Raw genomic sequence first — 20956 nt, 5'->3', positions numbered from 1 at the left:
AGCCGTCTATATGATTCATTAATAAAAGGCTTTGGTTAGAAAGACGAGACAGAAGAAGTCATAAAACTCCTTCGTCAAATGGCAGATATGGGTGTTGTTCTTGACTTAGAAATAACCAATAGCATCTTGACACTTCTCTGTAATAGCTCGGAGCATCTTGATGTTATGAAGCTTTTGCCTCATTTTTCCTTAGAAAGGTCAGGAGGGACAAGCATCTCTTGTGATTAGACTTGTTATTCAGTTCCTGTTTTCATGTGTCCCAATCAAGTGTTCTTTGCAAAAGTGCTTGTGCCGCGGTCATCACTGGCTTGGTTTTCCATGTCAATACTAGGTAAGTGTTCGGCACTGTGGTAACGGTTGTTTTTCAAATAATTTTTCATGTTAAAATATATGTTAATGATATTTTTTTTATTTTTTAAAAATTATTTTTAACATTAGCACATCAAACGATTCAAAAAATACAAATCACATTAAATTTTAACAAAAAAAAAATTTTAAATTTGTTGGGAACGCGGTTTGCACCGCGTTCCCAAACACGTTATAAGTGTATTGATAAAAAAATTAATTTAAAATAAAAAATATAAAATTTGTAAAAGTAAAAAGAACATGTTGCCGATCTACTAATGATGGATTACCTATCTACTAATTCCAAATAAAAAATATTCTCAATTGAGCATCTAAATTGTGGTTAAATGACGGAGATAAACTTGATTAAGATAGTATTTGAAAATGCAAATTAATTCGTATTTTTTTTTAAAATAATTTTTTATTAAAAATAATTTTTATATATATTTTAAATCGTTTTAATGCGCTAATTTCAAAAATAATTTTTTAAAAATAAAAAAAAAATCATTTTAATATATTAAAAAGCACTTTAAAAAGAAAAACACAAGGAAACAAAAAGTATTCTCAGTTGAGTATCTAAAGTGCTGAACATTATTCAATTGAGTCCTTCCATCCATGTTAGTTAATTTATTCCATCTAAATTTACAAAATTATACAATAAAAAGAAACCATCTCGAGGAGAATTAACGATTCATATTAAAAAGAAGAAGAAGATGGTCCATCCAATTGAGGAAATTCTAGTACGGGGAATCAACAGAAAACATTTTAAATTTTGAGAGCTGAAATGAATATAAATTAATAGTCGGGGAATGGAAATAAGGTTTGCCCAACCTTAAACCATTCACAAAATTACTGCCGGTACCTGAACAACACAAGCGAGCATTTCACGTAGTCTAAACCTGTTTGGTTTCGCTGAGAGTCTTGGTTTCTTCCGAACACAGTTGTATTGACTATTGAGGTTCTTATGTGGCGTCTGGCTTCAAATTTTCTAGGAAGAGCCTCCCTGTCTAGAAAACCCCATTCTCTCACCCAAAAACATCAATTTTTGGTGTTTTTTCGCTGCATTTACAATCATTCAGCTTCAAGGCCTAGCTTATCGATATGGAGACGAAAGAAGGAGATGGGAAAAGAAGGATTGATGGCGGCCAAAGAGCTGAAGAGACTCCAATCGAATCCTGTCCGACTCGACCGGTTTATTAAATCAAATGTTTCTCGCTTGCTCAAGTCTGATATTCTTGCTGTTCTCGCTGAGTTTCAAAGGCAAGACCAGGTCTTTCTCTGCATGAAGGTTTGGCCCTGTTAATTGTTTCCTTATTTACTTAGTTCTTAGAGATTGATTAATAATCAGCAAGCAAAGCCCATGTGATTGAATTTGAAATCTTTTCTGATTATCTTCTTAAATTATTGCTTTAATTTATCAATTCATTTAAATTTGATTTGTCTTATGCTTTTGATTTTGGTCCTATTCAAGACCGTAGAACTTTGGAGCTATAAATGTTTTTAACTTATAGGAAACTGAAAGATGCTTATTTGCAAAGCTACATTTGGATTGGTGATGGTGAAGTGGTGTCAAGAGATTGCTTTTGTTTTATCTATTGGTGAGACGAAAGGGAAGGTGCTTTCATGTTGGTTCATCTCGAAGAGGGAAGTGGTTTTTGAATGGTTTGTCAAAAACAATATGTTTTATTCTTTTGGTTTTATGAATGGGTGCTGCGAAAGCATGTTTTGCGTTGTTGGGAATTTGAGGCGGGGTTGAGTTCTAAGAGACAACATGGACGAAGCTTGTTCATTTGCTGTAAGTATATTGGTGTTGTAGTCCGGCGGTGCTCGCTGATGTGGCTATTTAATGAAGTTCTTAGCCGAATCTTGTAGTATGTATAAGTGGTAGTTGTATGATCATAGTAAAAATCATGGCCCGTAATTTATGCTCAGGCTGCCTGGATCTGGATGGGTTATTGTGCACTATTTTGTTAGTGTACAAGCCAAGTGTTCAAACTTTTTTCTTTTTGCCTGTGGACAACCAGAGGTGGCTTAGCTTCCACATTCTGTTTTGTTGGATGGTCTATCTTTCCATCACTTTGGTTTGTTCTTCAGGAGCAGTACTGGTTTTGAGAAAAAAATGCTTCTGTCGAAGTGTGTTCGGTTAGCTTCTAGAGCAGGTTTGAATATACTGTTTTAGGCACGTAATGGATAATTTATTTGCACTGCTAAAGAAGTTTCCCATTTGGAGTTTTGGTTTAAATTAGTCGAGTATCCACCATATGAGTAGAATACAAAAAAATGCATCAAAATGAAAGCCATAGGTATTTGCAATTATCGTATGCACAACTGACAATTGGATGCCAGTGGATGTGATCTAAGAGTTGGGGCATGAGTATGTTTAAGTGTTAACTTTTTTCATGACCATTAACTGCAGTTTCAAAATAGAGGATGCTCTATGCAATCATACTCAAAATGGAGGATTTTTGTTTGCATAATTTTCCCGATGATTTGAAGATAAATTGATGGATGTGAGAAACTCTTCGCTTTAGATGAGGTTAAAATTACGTGGATTGCCAAGTCTCTGGTGGTGAAACTAGTAAATGGAGGGAAAAAGAGTCATGCACATTGCACGTGCAGGCATTTGACTCTCCCAGTGTGTTGCTAATACTATGAACCACCTTTTCCTTCTGTATGATCGCACAATCTTACTGGAGAACTTGATACAGTTCACTAAATGCTCTATTTTATGCACGAGTGAGTTATGAGTGGATGGTCAGAAGCCAAAACTTTGTTTGGAGTCGTGTTTGCTCTTCCTGTTGACTATATGATAGCTCAACTATGTCAAGGGGACAAATATTTACGCTGCTGTCTTAATTTTCACTGATATCTATCTTTCATGCATGTGTGATTTTTATTCATTCAGCTTCAGTGTGTATTCTTCAGTTATATGATGTTGTGCGCAAAGAGATTTGGTATCGGCCAGACATGTTCTTTTTCAGGGACATGCTTATGATGCTTGCAAGAAACAAGAAGGTAGATGAAGCAAATCAGGTTTGGCGAGATTTGAGGAGAGAGGAAGTTCTGTTTGATCAGCATACCTTCGGGGACATAATTAGAGCCTTCTTAGATAATGGATTGCCCTCTAAGGCAATGGACATATATGAGGAAATGAGACAATCTCCTGATCCACCAATATCTTTGCCTTTTCGTGTGATCTTGAAGGGGCTTATTCCATTCCCAGAATTAAGAGAGCAGGTAAAAGATGACTTCCTGGAGCTTTTCCCTGACATGATCGTGTATGATCCAGCTGAGGACTTGTTTGAAGATCAAGAAAGGGAGAATGATAGGGAAGATGACTAGGGGTGGAGCGATCCAGCTCTATGATCTACTACTTCACAAGGAATGATGTTTTTCCTCGTGCAAACTTAACCATTTGCTAGAGCGAGAAGAAATTACTTATGGCAAATAGCTCCGAGATGCTCAAGGACTCACTTTAGGGTGTCTGAAGTTTTGAATCTCAGTCAGCACATGATGCGAGCATTATCTTCCTTTCTGCTCCTAGAAGCATCATCAAGTGCCTGTAATTCAACTTGGGAAGCGTTGTGGTGGGATAAAAAAAATATCGCTTATTGAGTTAAAGACAACAACCTATATTACAGAAGAGAAGTTCTACTTCGTTAATTTTGCTTTTTCAGGACCATTTGGAGAAATCATTTTGTTCTCATTCCAAGTTTCTTTTACGGCTCTAAATTGTGTGGTGATATGTAATTGTCGTAAACTTTTATCTGGATTTTACTAATAGTATTTTTTGTTTATATATATATATATATATATTAAAATTAAATATTTAAAAAACACGCTGATTTGAAATAAAATTCCAAACAATCCCAAGTTAATTGCAGAAACTAATCCCCTGTGAGCTTCATTCACCCACATGTTGCCATTTATGGAGTGTCCCCCAAGGCCCAATGGTATTTCTCTTGAGCACCTACCCGATCAAATTAGAGAATATTATTTTTTTATTTGGTTTGATTTTTATTAAAAAAAAGTAATTAAATTGTTTTTTTTTAATTAAAACCGGTTCAAACTAATTGATTTTGGTTCGATTTAATTATTTTAAAACAAAAATTGATTCAAACTGATGTTTTCAGTTTAATTCGTTTTTTTTTTTGTTTGTCTCAGTTTTTTTTGTTTGGGGTTCGTTTCAGTTTAGTTTTTTTGATTTTATGCTTAATTTAAATAAAATATAATCAATGTCATTAGTGAAGTAATGAAAAAAATTAAATAAAAAGAAAACCTCTTTGAGTGGTGAAATGGAATGGCTAGTAAAATACCTATCTTTTGTCCATTTTGATTCAAGTTACATGATATGAAATGGATAGATATTTGTTTTGTTTTATTGAAACACCTTGAATATTATAATAAAAGTTAAAAGACCTCGATGCTTTATTGTATATTTTACATTGCAAAATTATTTTTTTATCCTTGAAGAGTAAACTTCCATAGCATAGTGTCAAGGGTAGAAAGATATTTTTCATGGGAAACATTAATTATTAAAGGAAAGAAGAGGGTTAGATGGTCTTTTTATCCATTTGATATACAATGTAATTATTAACTTACTCTTTAATAACAATTTTTTTTTGTCAAGCCGCTTTTCGGGTTTTTCAGTTTTTTTATGTAGCAGAATTACTTGAATATCCCTAAAAAAATAATGTTTCATGCAATGACACTTTAGTTATTCTCATGTGGGGTAAGAAGTGATTGGATCTTTTAATATATATAAAATATTATTTAAATTAAAAAATATATGGCGCTTGCTTAGCAAGCGCAGACATGTGGGTGAAGCCTGTGCCTTTAAGGTAGTGCATGTGGCATTAAAATAGATCCGAACATTACTGTTCGAGGTGACATTCAATGCGCTTCATTGCCCCTTTCATGTTGGTGAGGCGTGTGTAGTCAGAAGACCACTGTTTGAGCTCTGGTCACATGTTTTTTTCTTCTCTCCCTCTTTCCTTTCTCCCTTTCTAGAAAAAAATATGTTGGCATTTGAAAAGAAAACAAAGAAATATGATTATTTGTTTGTTAAATCAAATTAGATCATTTGATTTTTATATCAGATTTAATTTCCATTCTTTTAATTGCAATGTAATTGGTCTTGAATTATTTATTGAGTTAATTTTGTTTTTCAATCTCATCGATTGACATTTGATTTTTATATCAGATTTGATTCTTGTTTTTTTAATTGCAATGTATTTGGTCTTGAATCCTTTATTGACTTAGTTTTTTTTTTTCTTTCAATTTCATCCATTGACATTTGATTTTTATATAAAATTTAATCTTTATTCTTTTGATTATTATTTTTAGTTTGTCCTATCCTTTTCTTAATTGAAATTGTTTTTCAATTCCAACATTAGGATTTGATTTTATTTTTTTGTGTCAAATTCGGTTTTTATTCTTTTCAAATCTACAATTTTTTTTTTCTTTCTTGTTCATTTTTTAATTTTTTTTCAAGTTTATCCCTATTTATTTTGGTTTGTTAGGAATTTTACATTGTTGTTTTTTTGGATTTACTTTTTATACTATGATCCAGTCTTATGATTTGTGTCACAAGTTCTGAAGGTTGAACTGGGTTGGCTTTGTCATTGTTTATTTTTTTTTATTTTATCTATAATCATTGGGTTCGTTGAAAACTGATGTTATTTTTTTTTTTTACCTTTTCTTTTTATAATCATCTCGATATCATGTCTCGGGTTATGAATTTAGCAGGTTTACTATATTTGACTCGAGCTTTTTTTCATTGCTTTATTATTATTATTATTATTATTATTATTATTATTTTGAGTTAATCCTCATAATCTTAAGATTTTTTTAAATATTTATATCGATAATTTTTCTATGAAAAATAATAATTAGGAAACCCATGACATAATGTAGACCATCCAATCAACTCATGCCTTCCAATCCAGTACCCAAGCAATTATCTTATGTTAAACGGCTATGTTTGTGTTCTCGAAAAGTGGTTTTCAGGAAATTACTTTTTAAATTTTTCAATGTTTATTTATCATTAAAAAAGTTGGTCAACGAAAAATACTTTCCAATAAAAAAAAATTTGTCTTGGTTTCCAGGAAAGTGTTTTCCTAAAAAATTTGGGCGGAAAATACTTTCCGGAAGTTGTGAAAAATTTAGAAATATCATATTATTTACTGATTATATCAAATTTGGTCCTCAAACTTTTGACTTCTATATATATATTTTGTTTTGAATATTTATTTTTCAATTTCATTTCTTAAAATTTAATTTTTATATTAACTTTGGTCCTCATTTTTGTAATTGATATTTGCTTTTTCGTTATCATTTTTTTATTGAAATTTTTTATCTATCAAATTTGGTCCTTATTCTTTTGATTGTTACTTATTTTATTTGAAATAATTTATGAAATGTTAATTATTATTATTTTAATTTCTTCACCTTTTATTTTTTTAAAATTTGATCTCTATTATTTTGATTATTATTTATTTTATTTGAGATAATTTATGAAATTATATTTTTTTTTTAAAATTTCATTCTCATTCAACTTTTTATTTGTAAGATTTGTTCCTCATTATTTTAATAAACTTGAGAAAAATAAAATACTAATAAGTTATTTTCCAGCTTATTTTTCATAACATAACCAAACACTAGAAAATATTTTTCAATTTATTTTCCATTACACCACTAAACATTAGAAAACAATTTATTTTTCCAGAATTCATTTTAAAAAAAAATACTTTCTAGTAAACAAACATAGCCAAATGAGACAATTTTACTTTATATATTTATATTTTCATTGCTATGTTTTTTAGTCATTTTTGATGAAAAATACCCTTCAAACAATTAAAAATAAAAATTATCTTTCACAAACCTTAAAATGGAGATTTGTTTTTCAAAAAAATAAAAGGAAAAATTTGTAAATGACAGGAATTTAGAAAGATTTTCAAAACTTTATAATTTCTACTTGCTTATATATATATGGCAATTATAAACCACACCCCCCCCATATATATATATGTTTTGTGGGGCCGTGCTAATAGTTAGCAAAGGTAAATGAATGGGCTTTTATTGAATAAATACCGATTAAAAAACAATAAACTCAACTCCGTAGTCCGTAGACAACAGGTATTTTTGGCGCTTTTTTATTGTGAAAAACTCAGGCCACCACACGACATTCGTGTAAATTGCAACTACATAATTGTTCTCCAAAATCAGATAATTGGGTATCAATCTCGAGAAGAAATACTTCTTCTCATAGAATAACGTAGAACCCAAAACAAAGACCAAGTAACCACGTCAACAGTGCCCTTATTTCGGATGCAAAGTGAAAATATTGGGGACTCGAGCAACTGATATTTCAATCGATTTCAACTCGATAACTTGACAGGCTGCATCATAAACAAAAATTACGGACATATTATATCTAATAATAGCACAGAAACTAGAACAATCAACCAGATTTCCTACAAAAAAAGAGTGCACATCTCCCAGCTGCTTTTCCTAGCTTATATGCTACAAACTCGTATTTTTTTTACAAACTAGCATGATGTACATTAAATGCAGAGATGGACCCATCTGCTGCATATCATGGCTAACACAAGTCATAAACCCTTGTCTACCCCCACAAATTTGGAATATGTGCAATACTCTTTCACGCAAATCATGACTGAATCACTTGGACAAAATGACAATATCTGCAAGGCCTCGAAAGAAAATATTGTGAAGAAGAAATGAGCTCCACCTAACCTGCACATGATCTTCACGCCCTTCCTTCACCAGTATCTTTAATTATGAGATGAATAATATATCAAACAGCCTAGCTGTCCGTCCTGTTTGGTGGAACATTTTGCACTGATATGCCTTTTCTTGCAGTGATCACTGCACTTTCTTACACTGCTGGCTCTCGCTTTAGCTTGTATCACATCCAGATTCAATACAGACTAAAGTTGCTATCAAGCAATACCAGAGCTCTCATCGAGAATTATATCTGCTGGGTCTCCAATCCAAGGTCGTCCTTCTCTCCATTTGAATTTAATTCGTAGCTTTCCATTAGCATCCACCCCAACTACTTGGCCCTTGCTAGCACAGGTTTCCATTCCCCATCCCCACCTGGGCTTCACCAGTCCTTCCCTAAATCTCACACTGTCACCTACCTTAAATACCCTTACCTTTTCCATTTCCCATTCTTTGCAAACCCAAAGCTGATCCAGGAAGCAAAATGACACCAAAAGCTCTCCTTCCTCCATCTTGTGCACCACTCCAATGCTATCACGAGTGACCTCTCCCCATTGGTATGCTGGGGTAGCTATAGATGATTTGACTCTTATCCAATCTCCAATTTGTATTATCTCTTCCTCCACCACGTCAACTTCTGATGGATCAAGCATCCAAACCTTGGAGCCAGCTGGTGTAAATATTCTCAGCTTTCCATCTAGATCTATCGCTGATATAGAACCAATGCTCTCATGTGTATGGCCTGACCAACCAAATCGTGGCTGCTTTACGTGGGGCTTCACCTTCACCTTTTGGCCTACTGCAAGTTTATCCACAGTTTCAAGCTCACATGCTGGTCCTGCCCATAATTCAGGTTCACCACAGAACCCAACAAGGAAAGTACTATCCCAACCATCCTCTTGATGCCTCACTCCTTGTACAACTCCAAGGCTTCCAGGCCCCAAACTTTTCCACCTGGCAGCACTGTCTTTTATTTTTACCCATTCTCCCACCTCGAGCATTTGATCTATCTCAAAATCCGCGGGATCTCCTCGCCACAAATTGTGCAACCCAGAGAATGAAACTCTTATTTCTCCATCAATATTTACAGCAGTTACAACACCTCTTGAATTGTGGCATGCGCCTCTCCATCCCCACCTAGGTTCAACCAGTCCAGTACGAAATCGAACATGCTGCCCTATTTTTATGTGTGAAACCTTTTCCACCTCTGTGCAGTGAGCAGGCAACTTTCCTTTACGAAAACAACAAACCAAATCTAGATGAAAAGATTCCTGTATACTGTGCACTACAGCGATATTCTCCTTCCTAAAACTGTTCCACTCATAACTTGGTCTAGACCCCAGACATTGCTTCACCCTAACCCAGTCACCAACAGCGAGTCCTGAGAGCCTTTCAGCATCACCTGGAGCAACTTTCCATAAGCTTGCTCTACGAGCCACTCTCACCTTCACAAATAATTGTGAGTAAAACTTTATTAAAACAGTTTAAAAGTTCTGAAGGTCAAAATGCAGATATACACAAGTCTGGCACACAAGAAAAAAGAGGACGGTCAACCCAGCCAACTTAAATTGTGGAACACATGCTACGTTATAATTAATGGTCCATACCATTGATTCAGATGCATATACTGCACCTATGAATTTACAGCCAGCAAGGCAGTAAATGCACTGTGGGGAACTCAAACTCAAAAACATGATCAAAGTGTTGGTAATAGGAATCACGCTACTACTAGACAAATACATGCAAGAACACAAACAAGGATTGTAATGTAATGCAAAATATAAGCATGCTCACATTGAGGGTTCCATCCATGTCGATCCTCTCAACAGTCCCAAAAGTAGCTGGACTTTCATTTGACCATCCAAGCAATGGCTGAGTGATAGATGGCATGACACGGATCTCTTGTCCCACTTTGAAAGGTGACACCTTCTCCATGTCTGTCATTGAACATAGAAAGGGCCTGCTTCTAAAGGAGAAAGCAACACCCATGTCACCATCATCCTCTAAGTTATGGACAATACCAATGCTTGTCCTGGTGACATCATCCCACCCATATTTTGGAGAGGGTACCGAAGCTTTTACTCTAACCCAGTCACCAACCTGATCATGTAAGATGAGATAATAAATGCAAGCTACTCACAGCATAATCCGATCAGTAGTCAAATGAGTTAAAAAATAAGCACAAAATATTACCTTAAAGTCCTCCACCTTTTCCATATCTGAAGGATCAGCCGTCCATGGTATGGACCGATTTTGTATTTCGATTATCAGAAGACCATTACTCTTTATGTCAAATATTCTTCCAACACTATGATGTGTCTCACCACCCCAAGCAAAGCTGGGCTCTGCAATAGATCGTTTCACACATACTAGCTCACCTATCTGTAAAATAAAACAGAATTAAAAACAAAAAAAATGTATAGATGCTTAGTGAATAGCATGATGTAGGGGAGGGGGCTGGAGTAGGAAGATACATTACTGTTCTTTAAGAAAACGTGGCAATAAAAAACAAAAATGTTCTCACTACCTTAAAAGGCACAACTGGTTCAACCTCCTCTGGTTCAAATATGCATGGAGCAGGTACACAACTGAACTCTATCAACAAACTACTATCGGATCTGATACCATGCACGATCCCTATGCTTCCAGCAGTCACAATTCCAAAATCATGCTTTACAGCCTGAGGTGTTTTGCGAACACAAACCCAATCACCAACCTTGAATTCTTCAAATCTTTGAAAATCTGCAGGATCAGCTTGCCACCCCTTAGAGGCACCGTGAAAACCAATACGTATAAACCCTTCATCCTCAATGCACAGAACAGTGCCCTGACTGTCACGTAATTGTTCATGCAATGAATATCTGAAAACAGAAGAATCAACATCTTCAAGCTTTCATAACATTCTAATGATTAAAGAATGTCAGAGATTCTTATAATGATTATCAAAATGTTGGTTCATATCATGGAAATAACCCAAAAAATAAACTTGTACATAAGCTGTATTTCAATTTTTGTCAAGGTTCCATTAGCTAACCATTGTCACAATTCTCAATGGTTGCATAAAATAAATCTTAAAATAAATATATAATTTCCTCTTTTATTAAATATAAACAATCCAACGAATCATCCCATGACTTTCTTCGTTTACTTTTTATCCAGGTTCTGTTTCTTAAGCAAGTCTAGAGGTTAAGTTTAAAAAGGTTCAGCAAGAATTGAGCCCTTGAATATCCACTACTAACCAGCCACCCTTGTAGTTAGTAAGTCTAAAGCTTAAGTTTAAAAAGGTTCAGCAAAAATTGAGTCCTTGAATATCTACTACTAACCAGCCACCCTTGTAGTTAGTAAGTCTAAAGCTTAAGTTTAAAAAGGTTCAGCAAAAATTGAGTCCTTGAATATCTACTACTAACCAGCCACCCTTGTAGCTTAATGCACATCCCCTTACATCAAGGGTTCAGAGGCTAGTGGATGATGATGAGTAAATTGAACATCTACTAAGGAAGACAATTAACAATCAAGCACATCATCACTCTAATATTTGCTACAGCAACCATGATCATACCTGGGCTCTATAACATCAGGTTTAAGTTGCACAAGTTGGCCACTGTCAAAAGGAATCACTTTTACAACTTCATTTGCCAAGACATGAGCAACTCCTGTGCAAAATGATACAGTAAGACTGCCATTCTCTGGAATACTCTGTACAAAACCAACACTGCCACACGTTGCACCTTGCCACCCATATGTTGGATTCTTCATGCCCCTCTTGAATTTTACCCAATCTCCAACTTCAAACCTACAGTCAAAATGACAAGCTGAAGGTTATCATATTGGATTAAGCATCAGTAATAGTTTAGAATTGGCAAATAATTCCCCCAAAAAATTGCACTCACACTGTTGGGTATAAAGAAACTCCCTTATTAGCTAGTGCTTCCAAAAGCTCTTCTGAAATCCATTCTCGGGGCAGGCTTTCCAGGAGGTCACACAGCGTCTTACCACTGTTGCCCATAAGACAAATGCATGGTCACAGAAAGACACAACAACATGCATATTCATTCAGTCAAAGTATGCTCAATGTTACGATTGGTAACATGAGAAAACTCTGTATGAACTTAGATCAGAAACATAAGTTAAGAATTAACTGAGAAAACAGAATCTCCAGTTTTATCCTGGCAGAAAAAGAATGATAAGCAACCACATTACGCTTCACTCACCTGTTGTTTCTAATTTTAATGCTTGCATTTGGGCACTGCAGCATAAGGATGATGCAGTCAAGATTCTCACGTATCAACCTTGCAGCTGCAGCAGCTATATGGAAAGCATTGTCACCATCCTCATCCTGATTATAATTACAAAGAAGTTGCTTCAGTATATGATCATGTAAACAAATTGCAATGATCAATATTTGAAAATAAAAGGGCTGAGTTTTTTACACATAGAAATCCTTGCAAATGAAAGTGGAATAATGTGGAAGATTTAACCTATGGACTAAAACGTCAATCCACCTTTTTGTTATCCAAGCAATATTATACTACTTAATGTATCAAATTCGTCAAACTCTCATCAGAACCAAGATATAAATGATCCATGGGCATCAACAAGGTTCCTTGAGAAAACATTTGAAGCACAAAAATGAATAGTAGATCTCATTCAACAAATCACCTATATACACATAAAAGAAAAGTTTCCAAATCAAGACTATTTGTGAATAAAAATCCCAATTGCAAATCAAATACTGGACTAAATTTGCAAATTTAAGAATCACAAAAAAGTTCCATCAGTTATATCATTTATGAATGTAAAACAAATAAAATGCTCATGCAGGTAATTTTTTTTTATTATATATTAAGTCAATGTAATTATATTTAATATCAAACAATAATTTGAATAGTTAATAAATCAAATTCTAACTATGTGTACAACCCAATTTCCAAATAGATGAACATTTTTTGTGACCTTTTCTCCAACAAGGTTAAGATCATTTTAAGTTAATGTTCAACTCAACAAGTTGTAGGAGCAAATCCTAGGAAGCAGCATTATAGCACCATACTCTAGTGTACTGTAGATGTTGCTGTAGCAGCTTCATACAATTAGTTTTTTCCTTAACTAGTTTATTTATGGGTTATTTATTATCCTTGTTTGGACGGTTAAGATTTGTTTAGTTTTAAGGGTTAGAATTTCATTTCATTTAGGCTTTTTTCATAGTAATCAAGGGCTGCTACTACAATAAAAAAATTATGAATCAATATTTAGAGAATTTTATAAAGATTTTTGTTGTCTTTTCTGGCTTTACAATGACTGTACAGCCAGAAAAGAGGAAAAAAAAATCTTTATAAATGTTGTTTGCACGTCCCTTCCTACCTTCCCTTCCCCAAAGCCACAATACCCCCAATTAGAAAAAAAAAAAAAAAAACCTGTTGGGAGCAAAGGAAAGAAAAGGAAACTGTTTACAAAAGAGTTGTGCTGAACATGTATAATATATCAAGTTCTTCTGAAAGACTTAAAAAATATCATAAAGACATGCTAACTATGAAGAGCTAAGTACTCACGTTCATCCAAATCAATTTTCTCAACATATGAATCTTAATGGCATCTAATTGATGATAAGTTTGGATCTTTGAATCACTTCTTTATAACTTTTCATTAATGAAGGGCTCTGCTAGAGGTTGTGAAGTTTGAGATTGGATTAGCACAGTAACAATCTGTTAATTACATGGAGTGCTATTAACCGACCAGACACACATAATTATCATTGAACGCTCTACTTCTGTTATTGCTTTTGACTTCTACATTGTCATAAATGTACATTATCAAACACATAAGGAGATACCAGGCTTATTTAATAACCACAACATCACAGTGACGATAGAATTCAAAAGAAGAGGAAACATCACAAACCTGCAAATTACAATCTGCACCAGCAGCCAAGAGCAATTCGACGCAAGGCTTTGCACCTTTAGCCAATGCTAAATGAAGAGGTATTGTACCATGCACATTTCGTAGGTTAGCATTCACTCCAGCATCAAGAATGATCTACTTGGAAACAAAAAGTAAACTTTTCATCAGAAGTTAAAGGTCATGTCTGATCTGGAACTGGACATTCATAACAGCTTTATAAAATTAAATACTTAATATGTCCAAACTCCAAAATGAGTTTCTAAATCCTTTTTGCTTGATTTTTTTGGAAGAAGCCACTATTGTCATTTACCATCTTTTGGTTTCCTTTTCCAAATGTACATTCATCATAAGTTATAAACTGAAAAGATTCCTAACAAATAAATTATGTTTCAATTTTTTTTACTGTACATATACCTTACGAGAAGTAAAAAATGGCAAGTCACTGTGGAAGTAATAAGTTAATTTAAAGTGGAAAACCCCACTGAATTACCTTGACCAACTCAACATCATTTGCTGCCGAAGCTGTATGCAAAGCTGTTTGATGATTTTCAGCATCTTGGGCAGCAGGGTTTGCCCCAGCAGCAAGAAGTAATCTCACCAGCTCTCTGCCCTCTACAATTTGAAACTGAATATTAGCTGAGGTAAAACAAAACATGTATCTATATTTGTTACTTCCAGGGAATGAGGATGTGGGTTTGCAGCAAATCTTCTGCTGTTTGTCCACATATATGTACTAAATTGAGAGCTTTAAACCAAGATCTATAGATGAAAGCGCACATGGCAAAAATACAGAACACATGAGTATATACAGGCACGCCAAAGTCTAGTAAAATTTGGAAGCTTAAACGAAACATTACACAAGATGAAACTCCTAATTAATACTAACTAATAAGTATCAAATAGAAACAGTTACTAAATAACATAAAAATAACCACTATAAGATCATAAAATTTATAAAACTAAAACAGTTGATGGAAACTCTTCTATAATACTGAATTGCCAATTAAACAACTATTGGAACATTACTTATCCAACAAAAATGGCACAAGGAGCAGCTTTAAAAGTAAAAGACCATTTCTCTGGGTTGATGAAGATTTACAAATATATGTCAGAAACTGTAATAAGAACCATTCCACTTGATTGGAAAAAAAAAATAGCACACGAAAACCAAATGAAAAAGACAAAATTTCCTATAAGCAAGATGAGAAAAGATATGTACGGGGTAGAATCTCACATAAAGTTCAACAGATTAGAATTAAATAATGAAATACCTGTCTCATGATCTTTTCTTAAAGCAGCTGCCATACATAATGCAGTTCCAACTGAACTGGGCAGGTCAATGGCTCCAGCAATTTCTTCTTCTGATGCAACTTCTAGCCACCTCTTGACAACAGTCACATTTAGAGCTTCTATGCACAAATGTAGGGGTCTGTGATAGCAGAAGTGTAATAAAAAGCAGCTCAGAGTGGGATCGGCACATCATAGAAAGAAAATGGTAACATTTGAATAGAAAAATTGTCATACAACACGCATTTCTACAGATAATATCTAAATGAATGCACAGACACACACAAACATCAGAAACACATTCCAGGTTTCAGTAATTGACCTTCAAATGATAAGCAGTCTATGAAATTTGAAAACTTCCTTTTTTATCAAAAAAATTGAACATGCCAAAAGGATGTAGTTTTAACCCAAAAACCCTTCAAAGAGTTGATCATAGATTCTTCACCATTGCATTATTTTGTGCTACTATTACTGAAAAAATTAAAATATTCACCAAAGGCAATCAACCCTGTGTATTACAAAAGCAACAGTAACTCCAAGCATTTAGCTCATAATCACGCAAAACCTGCCATGACCAAACAGAACCCACAATCATATACCTCACCCAATTAGTGTCAATGTACTAACCATGCTCAACCAACCTTGTACTCCAAATGGATGAGAGATTCCAGTCCTTGATGGTTTTTCTCCTTGTTTGTATGTTTATGCCTCTCCAAGTGCTTTGGATAACAATTTTACAGAAACAGATAGCATTTCATGAATTAATTGCTGCAAGTATTGCTGCCTAAATGTAGTCTGTAACTCAATCCAACCACATCTTAGTCCCAACTAGTTGAGACAGCTACAGGAATCTCTTTTCTATTCTCCAAGTAGATCTTATAAAACAAAAAAAGTAGCCACAAGCTTCCTTTCAAAAATATTCTCAAAGGTGTTATTCATGCCCACATTCTTCACTGATTTAAATCTATAATAACTCTTAAGTTGGATGCACTAGGGAGACAAAACAATGCAAATTAAAAAAAAAGACGTGAAAATACATATTTGATTCTTCCAGTAGTCTAACATTCATGTGTGACAGATCAACAAATAACCAGGAACAATCTGGAACTGTAGATTTATTCAAGGGAAAGGGAAAAAAAAAAGAAATATAGCAGAGCTTCAGCAAGATTTGAAGATCTCTATTGAACAGACATCAAGAAGACTTTTATTATATTAACATTCATTAACCTTAAAAAATAAACCTCCCGAATACTGAAAACATGATAATTATGAATCAAACTACATTATAATCCAGTAAGTGATGATGAATAGAAAAGCATAATCTTTTTTATCCAGACGAATGAAATTAAGAGAGGCCGAGGTGCAAAAAAAAAAATAGTGACAAAAATGAAGGTGCAATGGCTACTCCAAACAATTTTAACTCCTAACCAAAACAGGTTGGAAAGCCAGTGGGTGGACCCATATGTCAGTTTCATAAATAAGCTAGTTAAGTATAGAATATCTAGAGAGAATCAATCATAAAATTCCCTCAATAAAAATCTACCTCAGTGAGATACTTCATCTCAGATAATAAAAAACCTTAAATTGCATCAAAAACCAAAAAAAACCTCTTTTTTATCACATCAACAAGAAAATATCAACCATAAATGATATGCAAACTGGAATTAACTCTCACGTCAAATTTTTTGAGTTCACAAAACTCATTGATCTGCATCCACTATTTTCCAATATGACAATAGCACATTCTGTATGTTTGTTGGCGATGGCTACATGCAGTACAGATTCACCATCATCATCCACTGCATTGGCATCAGCACCAGCCAAAAGTAATTCCTGTAAAAATTGTTTGAGATGATCTAAACTGAAGAAAATAAAGGACCAGGTCTTCCCTATAAAACATACAGGTTTGGGAGCTTACCAACATGCAGTCTGGTTGCCCATAATATGCACAGACATGAGCTACTGACCGGCCAATGCTTTCGCTCATCCTACAAGTTGCATAATCTGATCTTCTGATAAGAGATCTTACACATTCTGGGGATCCAGCTGCTAAAGCAAACACTATTGGCGGATTACCATCTTTGTCATGAATATCCACATCCACAGCGCTGTACTCCAAAATGGCATCAACAAGTTTAAGGCAACCCCGTCTACAAGCCAAGTGCAATGCAGTTTGACCATCAGCATTATGTGCTTCAAGCAGAGAAATAACTGAGTTGCCATCGTTACCCGATGCAGACTTGGCAAGAAGATCTCTGCAAAAACAGTGAGGGCTAAGAAACAAACCTGGAGGATTTCTATTAACATGTTCACACAACAAACTGAGTTTCTGTTAAAACAGACCTGACACCATCCACGTCCCCGTCAGATAAAAGTTGATGCAGATGGTTGCTTTTGACTGGGAAAATGTCCAGGACGGATGTCGGAGATTGTTCCAGCATATCAATTCCGGAACAGTTTGCAGGTTCTCTAGATTTGACAGATGAAAGGGGAAAAAAAGGACATGGTTCAAATATCAGACAAAGTTTACAACTCAATCTAGAAGACAAAAAATAGCAGTTATATCATAGCCAACTGGGTAGAGAAATGGAAAATGCTCATAAAAAGAGGTATCTAGCTTATTCCTTGTCTAACAATACAAGTAGACTACGCAGTTCCATCCTTATCATTTGACATCGAGCTTAATGTTTCATTAGCAGAGTATTTTACTGCACTGACAGTCTTTGCTGTACTCAATATGAATCTATTCCCACTTGAAGGATAGTTTGCAGCTTATTCTCCCAAGAGTTTTCTTGTTTACAAGAAAACTTTCCCCGTCCTCTCTCGCTGTTGCACCATTGTCTTTCTCTAGTTGCACAAACTGATGACCCTTATACCACTGATCAACCTCCATTTTACCACTTACATTTTCTCTTGGCACAATAAGGACAGTCAGGTGCCAACCACCACCATCGGAGCCAAAAATCATAAAATCAGCCAAATGGTACCACTGTATTGCCACACCATCTACTGTTCTGAAGAGTTGGTATTCCATGCATAGCCATGATTGGCTGTATCTTCTAATTAAAAGGTTATTGCCTATAATCTCTCCAGACAGTAAAATCCAAATCTGAACGAGTGTGATCAACCAATGACCAACATTAACTATATATCGAAACACAGAGGAAATTCTTACGTATTAGGAATTGCAGAACTTCGAGGTATTCCTTGCAAATGGCGCAGAAATATGGCAAGCATTGCATGAAATGTGGGTCTGTTCGATGCCTTAAATTGTAGGCACTCGCCAATCATCTTCCATAGTTCTGTAGGAATCCCATGACCTACAACTTTTTCATATTGTGGAGGTGATCTTCCTTCCTTGACAACAGCATGGTAGATCTCTTCTGCACTTAAACCAGCCCACCTGAATAAAATATCCAAGTAAGACAGAAAGTATTACCAATCAATCAAATAATAAAACAAAAAGTTTTGGTTCACATACGGAGTGAAGCCAGTGCACATTTCGACGAGAGCACAACCAAAACTCCAGGAATCTGATTTTTCAGATATGCCAATGTTACCATCCCTGAATAAGTGCAAAGACTTCTTTAATGGCTCCCATGCCTCTGGAGCTGAATAATATGGACTTAGAGACAAACAATCAATACACCAATGTGTTTTTAACAGATCAGCCTCAGGCAGAAGAAGACCCTTTGAGCAAGAAGTTTTCTTAAGAATCATCGGAAGTCCATAATCAGAAACCACCACATGACCACTTGCATCAAGAAGAAAATTGGATGGCTTTAAGTTCAGGCACACAATACCCGCAGCATGAATTTCAATTACCCCGCGTACAATGTCAGCTCCATACCTACAATAACGTAAAAAAAAAAAAAAAAAACATAACACGCTTATCAAAAACTAATTTTCTACGCCTGATGAGATCAGTAGATAATCAAGTTAGAGTTTTAGAATAGACAAGAAACTAGGCCCCCTGGTGTAAAAAAAAATCAAGAAATATCCTCCCAATATGAGCATGTTTTAAACAAAATAGTAACTTATGCTTAGTTTTCCTTTACAGTCTTTTTATGTTTCAGTTAAAGTGGTAACCTCAGGCTGATTACGCCAAAACTAAATCCACCTCTCTAGCCTAATAAAATGCAGGCCATCCACAAGATCTTGATGCTATCTGTAACCTTACAGAGGAAAGTAATTTCCAACTAGTGATTGGCAATTAGAAAGGCAAACATCATGTTCTCTAAGCTTAAAACACAAATATGTCCTCCTAATAGCCAACTAAATTAAATTAAAGATAACAAACAACAATCAAACTAAAAACACATTCAATTTCACTTTGAAAAAAAAATTAAAGAACAAGACCTTAAGATTTGATCGAGAGAGAGGCGGCCGCCATTCCCTTCCATCTGTTCCTTAACAGAACCAAAACATTTTTCCATCACAACACACAAATCATCCTCTCCACTCTTCACTACACCATAAAATCCACACACATTTCTACACCACATAACTTTCCTCCTCAAATTATCCAGCTCCTTCTCCACCCAATTACCATCGGCCACGTCATCAACCCTAACTCTCCTCACAACTACCTTATGCTTACACTCCTTCCCCTTCACCAACAAACCGCTCCACTTCAACTCACTAATCCCCTTCACAATCCTCAATTCATGATCTCTACACAAATTCCCAGCCCATCCGGCGCCGCTTGTTGTAGAACAATGAAATCGACGAGGATTGGCATCGCTCTCGTCGTCGGAGGAGTCGGAGTCGGAGTCGGAGGCGGAGGAGGAGGGAAGGAGGGAAGAGAGGAGAGAGAAGTTTTTAGGGAGGAAGAGGAGGGAGTTGCCGAGAGGGGAGACGTGGCGGCATTTAGGACAGGTAAGTGAGGATTTTTGTGATGGTTTACAAGGTGAGGAAGAGAGGAGGAGGCGAGAGAGACAATTGAGACAGAAAGAGTGGCCGCACTGGAGAAGCAGAGGCGTGTGAGAGTGATCGTTGTAAACTGTTTGGCAGATTGGGCATTTCGGTATCGGAATCTTTTTGGCGTTTCGGCTTCTGGTATCAGCCATTGCTGTTGTTGGTTTGCCAGAGTAGTTGTTTTTTTAAAACTTCAATTATAGAAGGAGAAGGGAGGAGGAGACCTTGAACTGGGAGTTTTTTCCAGAGGAAGGAGTGGAAAGGGAAGGAAATCGCAGGTGAGAGAGAGAGAGAAGAGATTGACTGAGAAAACGGATTTGATCTTGACTTTTATATGTTATACTTTTACACGCGTCTGCAGTTCAGGTCTTGGAAGAAATTTCATCTATGGGGTCCCTACCGTCTTTGAAATTTTTGTATGCTACGGTTGAGTTTTTATTTCTCAAAAAAATAAAATAAAATTAACAGAACTAGTCAAGATCAGAATTGAATTACAGTGATTCAAAAATTCAAGTAACGTGTAGAAAGCAAATCCAACTAACAACCAGGTTGATTTTATTCTATTTTTTTGCTGCTTATAGACTAGGTCTTGTTTGGAATTAGTTTGAAACTGTATCTATTAAAAATTTTAAAAACAATTTGTTTAATTATGCATACAAGTAAAGACTAAATAAGTTTTAAATCAGTACTTAAATTAAATATAATAAAAATATGAAATATATATTCTCAGGGTCTATGATGGACTGTTAACAGCATAGTTTGCTCA

The 20956-nt window shown here is 35.1% G+C and overlaps 2 protein-coding genes across 2 annotated transcripts; one reads left to right on the top strand and one right to left on the bottom strand.

The window, feature by feature from the left end:
* The first annotated feature begins 1152 nt into the window (after positions 1–1152).
* LOC118055536 (pentatricopeptide repeat-containing protein At1g62350) lies at positions 1153–4057 on the top strand. Its single transcript, XM_035067457.2, has 2 exons — positions 1153–1633; positions 3271–4057. Exons 1-2 carry the CDS (start codon positions 1310–1312, stop codon positions 3685–3687), a joined length of 741 nt encoding a protein of 246 aa, XP_034923348.1. The 5' UTR covers positions 1153–1309; the 3' UTR covers positions 3688–4057.
* A 3696-nt stretch (positions 4058–7753) lies between these two features.
* LOC118055535 (E3 ubiquitin-protein ligase KEG) lies at positions 7754–20497 on the bottom strand. Its single transcript, XM_035067455.2, has 16 exons — positions 19633–20497; positions 18755–19123; positions 18449–18676; positions 17617–17742; positions 17192–17528; positions 16949–17106; positions 15258–15415; positions 14477–14598; positions 13987–14121; positions 12303–12427; positions 11982–12086; positions 11651–11884; positions 10619–10952; positions 10285–10473; positions 9886–10191; positions 7754–9536 (listed from the first exon to the last, which is right to left on the bottom strand). Exons 1-16 carry the CDS (start codon positions 20340–20342, stop codon positions 8310–8312), a joined length of 4863 nt encoding a protein of 1620 aa, XP_034923346.1. The 5' UTR covers positions 20343–20497; the 3' UTR covers positions 7754–8309.
* Between the last annotated feature and the right edge of the window lie 459 nt (positions 20498–20956).

This window comes from Populus alba, chromosome 1 (assembly GCF_005239225.2).
Source record: "Populus alba chromosome 1, ASM523922v2, whole genome shotgun sequence".
Lineage (NCBI taxonomy): Eukaryota > Viridiplantae > Streptophyta > Magnoliopsida > Malpighiales > Salicaceae > Populus > Populus alba.
The sequence above is the reverse complement of the archived record's forward strand: the minus strand, read 5'-3'. Positions and strand labels throughout refer to the sequence as shown.

Excerpts from the sequence above, each read along its gene's own strand:
- LOC118055535 (XM_035067455.2), bottom strand. The coding sequence starts at position 20,342 with ATGGCTGATACCAGAAGCCGAAACGCCAAAAAGATTCCGATACCGAAA. Across the intron at positions 18,677-18,754 it reads ATGTGCACTGGCTTCACTCC|GTGGGCTGGTTTAAGTGCAG; the intron begins GTATGTGAACCA and ends TATTTTATTCAG. Across the intron at positions 17,107-17,191 it reads GGCAACCAGACTGCATGTTG|GAATTACTTTTGGCTGGTGC; the intron begins GTAAGCTCCCAA and ends CAATTTTTACAG.
- LOC118055536 (XM_035067457.2), top strand. The coding sequence starts at position 1,310 with ATGTGGCGTCTGGCTTCAAATTTTCTAGGAAGAGCCTCCCTGTCTAGA. Across the intron at positions 1,634-3,270 it reads AGGTCTTTCTCTGCATGAAG|TTATATGATGTTGTGCGCAA; the intron begins GTTTGGCCCTGT and ends TGTATTCTTCAG.